Raw genomic sequence first — 9,324 nt, 5'->3', positions numbered from 1 at the left:
AGACAGGATCACCATCTAGGTATTCACTTATGATGATCAGTACTTGAGTAAGCCAGTACAAATACTCAGATCAGTACTAGAGTTGGTCAGTACTTATACTCTACGCGTTTCACCATTAATTTGTTGGATCATCAGGAGATACAGTACTTGAGTCATAGGTTCAGAGGTAGAGGGAATGAGAAATCCCCGAGAGAACATCAAACTGATATATAAAAAGCTGTATCTAATATGAATACAGCAAAACTTGTGTAGTGATCAGAATAAATATCCTTATTATAGGAGAGTTCTATACTCTCAATTAGGGCATTAAGGTAACTCTTAGGGTTGGGGGCCTGCCAAAAGGTACCTCTAAGCAAGGAAGCTTGTCTTGTGTGCTAGCGGTTAATAGCTGGATGATATATGTAGGTACATAACGAGAGGTGTTTATTTCAAAGTATGCCCGTCAATACACGCACAGAGGTAGAGTAGAGCGTCCCCGAAAATATGGGGGGGGGGGCACTGCTCTCAAATATCTGAGCGCTAGAGAGATGGTATAATGCTTGTCATGCACAAGTAGGATACTCAAAGTAGTTAGCGTATCGAGTTAGAATTTAGGTCATCAATATGGGGATAAGGCATAAAATTATGTCCTGATCTCCTGACCCAATTAATTGCACTTAAGCAAACAAGAATAGCTAAAGTGCTAGATTCCAACCCAAAGTGCTCGCATTAGAGGTCATTGGTGTGGAGGTATGACATTAATATAAGTCAAACTCTCCTGACCTAATTGTAGAAGCACTTTTAGATGTCCAAATTGCTCGCATAGAGGTCATTAGTATGGCGGTATGACATTAGTATGAGTCAAACTCTCCTGACCTAGTTGTAGAAGCACTTTTAGACGCTGTGCATGCTCTCAAGATAGACAAGCCATAAAGCTAGTTTCCTAGTAGTTAGATTTCAGGCAAGCAACCTCAGCAAACCCCCCAGATATAGGGCTCAAGAGAGAGCAAAGAAAAAGGTATGACCCATCGCCTTGATGGTAGGCTAGGGAATGAAAAATGCCCCACTTGGAGCTGCTTATATATCCATAGACACGCCTCCAAGGGGGCCGGCTTAATCGATACAGCCTATCGTGGCATGTCAGTCCATAAACAGAGGCTATCTGCGGCTAAGAAGCAAAGAAAATCCGGTGTAGCAGTCCCAATCCAGGAATCTGTACCTGAACAGCCCAGGGATAGATTCTGATCCTGGGGTGCAGGCCTTTAGCTTCTGGATCCATCCACCGATTGCCTATGCGGAAGGACAATGTAGCTGTGGGTATCCGGGACGCAAGCCGTTACCTAGGTAACGGAATACGGAACAGACGTCAACACGTAGCTGACGTCACTGGGCACGTAGCGCGCACGTACAGCTTCTTCTGTGGGGATAGACCCACTACTTGATGTCGTTGCCTGTACTGCGGCGTCCTGAAGGATACGCCCGCACATGCATAAACAAGAAAGGGGAGTGTCAAGGACCGAAGACTTACCGCGGGGCGGGTAGGAGGGACTAGACGGATGCCGGGCCGAACGGACAATCCCGTCGTAACGGAGGGAGCGGTGCCAGATAAATGAGGTCACACAGGAGGCGTGACTGATAGTCAACTAAGCACAATTCTAGAGTATAAAACTCCTAATTAAAACAACATAAAGGACTGATGTCTCCCTTTTGAGCTTGTTATGTGTGTAAGTATCTATATTACAGCCGCTGATGTTTCACAACGATATAAATAATGATGGTAGAATTAACATTGCGGCTTTAAATAAAAGTGTAGTGACCAAAAGACGTTTGGAGAAGGTCTTTAGAATAAGAGAAAAAAAAAAATATGTGGGGTTTACAATGGGGTTTATATTGTTAGTATTACATCTGTAAGATTGCAATAGATAGAAAATATGCCCATGTGAATGTGCCTTTAATCATGTTACAAGGCCTGTTGAATGGTCAAACATTGACTTATAAGGATAGGTGATGCTGTGGAGGTACTTTTCCATTTCCTATTTGCATACTTTTTTCCCAGGGTGCATGGTATGGTCCATATAAGACTCCCTACTCCAACTTGTTGCTCTCCTCAAGGAGAACTGTATTCCCCAGACTCAGGAAGGAAGAAAATGGTCTCATCAGACTGAGAGTATTCCACAATACGGTAGGCAGGATCATTGTGGCCTTGTGTGACTTGTCAGTGTGTCAGTGCATCAGGCTGGGAGTAATTCACAATTCTGTAGGCAGGATCATTGTGGCCTCGTGGGAGCTGATGTGCCGTGTCAGTGTCTCAGTCTCTGGACTTAGCTCCGCCCCACCCCACCTCCTCTCATTGCAAATAATGCAGAGAGGCGGAGAGGGGGTGGGAGCTCAGACCACTGCTCCCGCCCCTTCCAGCCTCCTCCCCCTGCAGCCGGGCGTGAATACCCAGCCGATATACAGTCGTCTGAATAAGCCCTGAAACATATGTCCTCCACAGTAAAGGTCCTTTGTCGAGGGCAGATTTGTTGCCCAAATGAGCGCTGATTATCGCTATACTGTAACATGTCGAATGGTGCTTGTTTAAAGAGCCCTTTACATGAACAGATGCAAACTGTACAGGCACAAAACATCCTTAGGGCTTATTCAGACGACCGTATTTCGGCCATGTTTTCACGCCGGCCAATATACGGCGTCTCTCTCTGCAGGGGGAGAAGGCTGGAAGAGCTGGGAGCAGTGCGCTGAGCTCTCGCCTCCTCTCCACCCACCTGCACTATTTTCAATGAGGAGAGGTGGGACGGAGGCGGAGCAAATTCCCGAAACTTAGCCCCGCCCCCGTCTTGCCTCCTCTCATTGCAAATAGTGCAGAGGGGTGGAGAGAAGGCAGAGAGGGTTCAAGAGCTCAGAGCACTGCTCCCGCCTCTTCCAGCCTCCTCTCCCTGTAGAGAGAGAGAGAGACGCCGTATACCGGGCAGCGTAAATACCCGGCCGATATATGGTCGTCTGAATGCACACTTAGGGTGACTACCCACTACAGTTCTTTTTCACTGTGAAATTCACAGCCTTTTTTTTTTGCTGCAGGGGTCTATGGGACTTGTAATGTTAAAATTGCGATCGCGCAAAATCGCAATTTACCACGAAATTGCGATTTTAACATTACAATTCCCATAGACCCCTGCAGAAAAAAAACGCTGCGAATTTCGCAGTGAAAAAAAACTTTAGTGGGTAGTCCCCCTACGTATGTGCCTGTGTATGAGGGGTGATGATGAGCGATACAGCTATAGGGTGATCGAGCTCTGGGCTTACAGCTAACTCCAATCAATGTGCAGCCTTGGGGCTCATTCATATGGGTGTATGAAATTTCAGTACTTGAAATATGCAGTTTTTTACTGCATTTATATGGGCGGATACCAGCAAGCGTTCGCGTACAGAACGTATTTTAATATGCACGAGGCTGGGAGAGGGCAACCAACAGGCTGATACGTCACCGTTACTTCACCCGCTTGCATGTAACACCTTCCTGTGGAATAGAATGGCAAGTAAATGCCAAATTAGTGCCAGCTGTCTTCTTTCCCCAGCGTTATATGCAGAGTAACTTCCTCACCCTCCCCTCCCTTTTTTCAGCTGCCATACAGTCTATGGTAGCTTCCTGCATAACACGGACAAAGATGGAGCAAGACCTGTCTTGTCACGGATGAAAATTTTGCGCGGAAAAAACCCATTTGTCTGAACGAACTCAAAGGCATTGCTTTGTTGTGTTATAAATGAATGCAGGAATAAGGGCTCATTCACACTAGTGCTTTCAGTCCTGTTTTTTGCTATTTTGTCGTGCGAACAGCAAAATGGAAAGAAAAGGCTTCCGTTTTCAAGTCCACAGAAATGTATTGGAGGGGAAGGATTTCATTTTCAATCCATCTCCGTTCCGGTTTTTATACTGGATCACAAGCGCAGACTGCTACACTTTTGTTTCCATTTTCTGAAACGGAATACAGATGGGTCCTTTTTTTTATTGCATTGTACTCAATGGGAGGCAGATGGAACTTGATGACAACCTGTTTTCCATTTCCCGCTTTGGCTTTTTTCTTGTGGTGGTGGCTCAGTGGTTAGCACTGTTGGCTTGCAGTGCTGGGGTCCTAGGTTTAAATCTCATCAAAGACATCAACTTTTAAAAACTCCATACAGCCATCACCCTTGGTCAGATTTGAACCTACAACAGCAGCAGTGCTAACTACTGAGCCACCATGCCTCTGCTTTAAGTACCAGTGTTAGCACAACATAGCGCTATATGTATATTCTTGTTGTTCCAAATTAAGAGGCAGACAAAGGAAGGGGCTACTTCTATCACCTATCACATCCTTGCAGTGTGATTGCGGGGTCCCAATCAGTTGCTATGGCACCCAGAAGCTTGGATATACCCTTCGGGTATGCTGGCCGTGGTGGCCGATGAGGCACAGCCTCTGGCTGACCTCATAGGCTTTCTAATGTACTACTATACTGAAGTCCAGGAATTACATACACTGACACCAACATGCATGTGACATGTTGTGCTCCTGGGACCTGTAGTTCTATGGGTTTACAGCAGCACACTGCCACAGGTGTGGGATGATTGAGCTGGCTTGGTGTAGAGTTCTCCAGCCAACCAATCCCCGTCGGTCTGCTGCAAATAGATAACAGCCCCTCTTGCTGAAGGGTTCTGGTCATTTATCCATTTGTCATTTATCTCATTGCCTCTAAGAGCGCTGGTGCTTGGAGTCATTCATGTTCTGCTTCGGTGTAAGCTGCATGCATGAGGTTCTGGGTGGGATTCCCTTGTCTGTTTGTTAGTGTGAACAGTGATGTGTTCAGACATTAAGTGTGAACTGTCCCGTTGTTTTTCCCTTGTCTAATGTTCCTGCCTGTTTCCATCTTGGGCTAGCCAACCCCTTAGGTTACAGTGTTGGTTGGGGCATCCCTATTAGGATGATCATTGATCACTCCACTTGTAGGCGGGGTTCCCTTTTTGGGGTTTTAGTTGTCTTGTTAGAGTAGGGATTTGAAAGATGACATGGGTTTGTGGGCTTACATATTCTGGCCAAAATACAACCCTATACCTCGTATATACTAACTTATTAGATATTTATAAGTGATGATCGTTCCTATGTAAAAGAACAGGAATGATCATCACTGGGATGACAGTTGTCCTGTGTAAAAGGGCCCTAACTCCAGTAACAGAGGCCTTTTACAGGTCTTTCTAAAAACTCTAATGCAGAGAAAATTTTTTTTGCCAACATCAATTCCCTGGTTGCCTTAGGGCTCATGCACATGACCAGGTTACAGCATGTAGGAAGGATGTTTCCATATATACCATACCTGATGGATGTGCACAGTAGTATACAGGGGCTATAAACCTTTGTACTAAGGAAACCAAAGGGCCTTTTACGCACAACGATTATCACTTAAAATTTGTCCCAACGGCCAAAAATGAGCAATGACCATTACATGTAACCGCGGGTATCGTGCACTTTTCGTTCGAACAATGGATTTTAGTTCACTTAAAATCCATTGTTTAGCCACTGAAAGACTGTACAAATACATTCCGTTTGAATGTATTTCGCTCATCTTGCAATAGATGAGCATTTTTACACTACCCTTGAGGAGAGAAATGGAATGTGTTGGCAGCCTCAAGGAGAACAATGGAATGTGTGCAGCTGTTTACACTGCTAGGCATATGTTTAAAACACACACTGGGCTCGGCAAACAACTCCGGGGGTCCTTTTACATGCAAAACAAGATAATAATGAGTTAATGGGCATTAATTAACCTCATCCTCCAAAGCACTCCAGCATAGGGTTTGAGTAAATCAGGCCACTACACTATATGTTAGGTCCTCTGGCTGAAAGCTGCTCCTGTCTATGACCCTAGCCTTAGGCAGAAAGGTTCTATGCAGTGAGCCCGAAAATTGCTATGGCTTCAGAAATTACAGATAGATCTTCTATCCTTAACCGTCTGGGTCCAGTGTATTACATCTGAGGAACTAGACGATTGAGCAATCTCCTACGTCTATACTTTTGCGATATTGGATCCTTTGCAGCTAAGCTCTCAGATTTGATCTGATAAGTTAGTTGAGACCCTTTGGGTCTCTGACGGTAAGGCTGTCTGTCCATGGGCAGGTTTGAATTGCATTCCCCGCGGTGATAATCCAGCCACGGGGAACGCAGTGAAAGCTCTCTGCAGCGGGTTACCCCAACGCCCAAGGACAGGCAGACTAATAAGTTCTCAATATTGTCTCTGGAATTTCTGTGAAGGAAGGTTAAAGGCAGGGGCGTAACTACATGGGCCCCCACTCATCACTATGGTTCTTGCAAATACAATCCCCAGTGGCATTGGAAGAACATTATGTAAGACATTCAATGGAAATAAAGACACAGACACAAAGATTTATGGAGAAAGAACATTTTATTTCTAGTTATAGGAGATAATAAATTTTATTATGGGGAATTTGGAGGCTGAGTTGATCCAGAGGAAGGCGAAAACCCTTTAAGGAAAAAGCCAATTATCCTTGTATAAAGGGAAAAAATTCCTTCCTGACCCCAAATATGGCGATCGGAACAAATCCCAGGATCGAAGCCGACATCTGATCTATCTGACTTTTTAAAATGTGTTATTGTTTTCATAAATCTATTACCATCTGTTAGTGTGAAATATAAAGTGTATTGAACTAAACCTATTTATAGACTGTGTTGATCCAGAGGAAGGCGAAAACCCCCTTTAGGAAAGAGCCAATCATCCTGTTTTAAGGGGGGAAAATTCCTTCCTGATCCCAAATATGGCAACCAGAATAAATCTCAGAATCAAACGCCAGCAGCTCACCTCCCTAGTGTATGTGATGTCAGCTAAAGTTTGTGTTTCATTTTTATGTTTGTATTATATTATTTATGTGGCTGTTTCCTTATAAATAAAACCTAACCCTATTTAAGGCTGTGAGTTGATCCAGAGGAAGGCAAAAACCACCTTGAGGTATGAGCCAATTGTCCTCAAGTTGGAAAAATTCCTTCCTGATCCCAAATATGGCGATCAGAGCAAGTCCCAAGATCAAAGCCGACAACTACACCTATCTGTGTGTGCGTACTCGTGTCTATGTATGTGTTTGTATTTATACTTGTGTTTAATCTGGTGTGGTGTAGGCTACTTACCCGGCCTGTGCCGAGGTCTTACTAGTAACCAGGAGTTCAGGGATAATAGTCACTCGGGCTATTTTTCCTGAACTCGCCAGCTACAAATCAAGCACAGGCCGCTCCTGGTGGTGTAGAAGGTCTTCAGGAGAGGATGATGTTCAAGTCAGCCGGAGGAGGTCAAGGTAGCTGATGTTAGCATGCAGGATACAGATGGTGGAGAGAGGATGTTGTTGGTAAGCGGAGCTCTTCTACAGCAGCAGAGTCGCAGGTTCAGGAGACAGTTGACGCGGGCTTAGTCTATAAGAAATAAGAGAGAAAATTGTTAGTTTTACCAGTTGTGGATACAAACAAGTGAACTACTGTAATATGACGATTTGTATCAGGAGCTGATTTATATTTGATATACAAAAAAAGTTATTTTCTGCAACTGTGACTCTACTATGAGTTATTAGCAGTTTTGTGATTGTGGAAGCCATAATGGAGGCCATATTGCTTGCCAACCAGATATATCAAAATCTCAGAAGGGAATGACTCAAAGGGGGAAAATTACAGGGCATTTTATGCCAGATTCTGGCATAAAAGGTCAAATCATTTGGCAGAAGCCCGGCTGTTCTGTTGCAGTGTATTAATGGTAGGTGTCCTTTGTGTATAGGAATGTATTGTTGTACAGATAGGTATGTGTAGGTGTACAGATATAACTTACCAGATGGTTGTGGCTTCCTTCACAATCGGATTCTTCTCATCATCCTAGGAAGAAGCAGAAACATAATTATTGGAAAAGAAATAAAAATGTAGCTGAGGAGGGAAAAGACTGCGGACCAGGCATGGTGACACGAAGCAGGGTTATTATATGACCACCTGTGCTGTCTGACACAAGAGGAACAATAATGATGAACACAGAGGTCAAAATGAAGAACATTATCCCTAGAGGAGGAAGATCTTACCGGGTCCAACTTGGTGAAGTGTACGATAATCCGTCTATCGGGTGAAGGGGTGTCTTATCCTCCAGCCACAGCATGTCCCGATTCTCCAAAACTTCCCTGAATGGTTTGAATGGTGGCCGTGCTCTTTTAAGTTCCAGCACCTCCCAATCTATGGTGTCGAAGAACTGGTGACCTCGGATGTTCCTGTAGACACCCAGCCTCTCCTCAGGCTTCTTACGTAGCAGTCTCTCCAGAAGATGCTTCACATCAGCATCAAGCCAAGGTGGGAATTTTGGCTCCTTTCTGGTGATGGCTTTGATGACTTTTCTCCTGATGGAGCCGTAATAGAAAGGGGACTGTCCTGCCGCCATCCAGGATACGACAATTCCCAGGCTCCACCAGTCGACTGCTGTGTCGTAGTCTTCTTCAAGAAGCACTTCTGGGGCCATGAATTGAAGTGTGCCCGTCACTCCACTGATCTTGTTAGACGAGGTGACACCGTCTTGGGCCAGCCCCAGGTCAATCAGGCGGATGTGTCCAGATCTGTCCAGCATGATGTTGTCTGGCTTTATGTCACTGCAATGAAAAAAAGAGACATGTTAATCTGTTCATTGATACAGAGGTCTTAGGTATGTACCACAGAAAAAAGGCCTAATTGAGGATTCTGGGAAAGTCTGGAACCCATTGCAAGGAAAAAGAGAAATGTGGAAAAGTTTTGCTTACCGATGGACGATGCTGCGTTGATGCAGGAACTGGAGACCGCATGCTATCTCCGCTGTGTAGAATCTGAGAGAAGAGTGTAGTATCAATGACATGAAATCAGTCCGCTGACATCATGTCACCATCAAAGTGTCTGTCACCACCAGAAGAGAAGAGGCAGCCTGTATGCCCTCCACTCTTCTATATTTGTCACGTCACCCTCAGTCCCCCCAACCCCTGGTTAGTCATTTACTCACCTCACATGGTTGATGTCCAAGCTGCCGCACATTTTGATCAGCGCTCCTAGGCTTCCTCCAAGCAGATACTCTGTGATAAAGTAGACTCGGTCTGCAGACTGCTGTGCGGCATACAGGTGACAGATGAAAGGGCAGTCTTGGGCCTTCAGTAGTATCCGCTGCTCTCTCATTAAGATGTGTGGTTCGCTCCTTGTTTTGTTGACAACCTTGATGGCCATGAAAGTGTTTCTTTCAGGGAATGATGCCAGGACCACCTCAAGAAAACAAATAGGAAATAATCACTGACAGCGACCAGAGGGGAAAATCATATACATT

At 44.9% G+C, this 9,324-nt stretch overlaps 1 protein-coding gene across 1 annotated transcript; it reads right to left on the bottom strand.

The window, feature by feature from the left end:
• Nucleotides 1–6,403: 6,403 nt before the first annotated feature.
• On the bottom strand, nt 6,404–9,101 carry LOC136619916 (protein kinase C delta type-like). The gene is made up of 5 exons (XM_066594640.1): nt 9,010–9,101; nt 8,777–8,839; nt 8,075–8,629; nt 7,834–7,877; nt 6,404–7,427 (listed from the first exon to the last, which is right to left on the bottom strand). Exons 1-4 carry the CDS (start codon nt 9,039–9,041, stop codon nt 7,853–7,855), a joined length of 675 nt encoding a protein of 224 aa, XP_066450737.1. The 5' UTR covers nt 9,042–9,101; the 3' UTR covers nt 6,404–7,427; nt 7,834–7,852.
• Nucleotides 9,102–9,324: the final 223 nt, after the last annotated feature.

Source organism: Eleutherodactylus coqui, chromosome 3, assembly GCF_035609145.1.
Source record: "Eleutherodactylus coqui strain aEleCoq1 chromosome 3, aEleCoq1.hap1, whole genome shotgun sequence".
NCBI lineage: Eukaryota > Metazoa > Chordata > Amphibia > Anura > Eleutherodactylidae > Eleutherodactylus > Eleutherodactylus coqui.
The sequence above is the reverse complement of the archived record's forward strand: the minus strand, read 5'-3'. Positions and strand labels throughout refer to the sequence as shown.

What these genes read in the sequence shown, in the direction of transcription:
- LOC136619916 (XM_066594640.1), bottom strand. Translation starts at nt 9,041, where the DNA reads ATGTGCGGCAGCTTGGACATCAACCATGTGAG. An exon ending in TTGGACATCAACCATGTGAG is followed by an intron (nt 8,840 to 9,009) that starts GTGAGTAAATGA and finishes CTCTTCTCTCAG; the next exon opens with ATTCTACACAGCGGAGATAG. An exon ending in ACTTCACCAAGTTGGACCCG is followed by an intron (nt 7,878 to 8,074) that starts GTAAGATCTTCC and finishes GCTTCTTCCTAG; the next exon opens with GATGATGAGAAGAATCCGAT.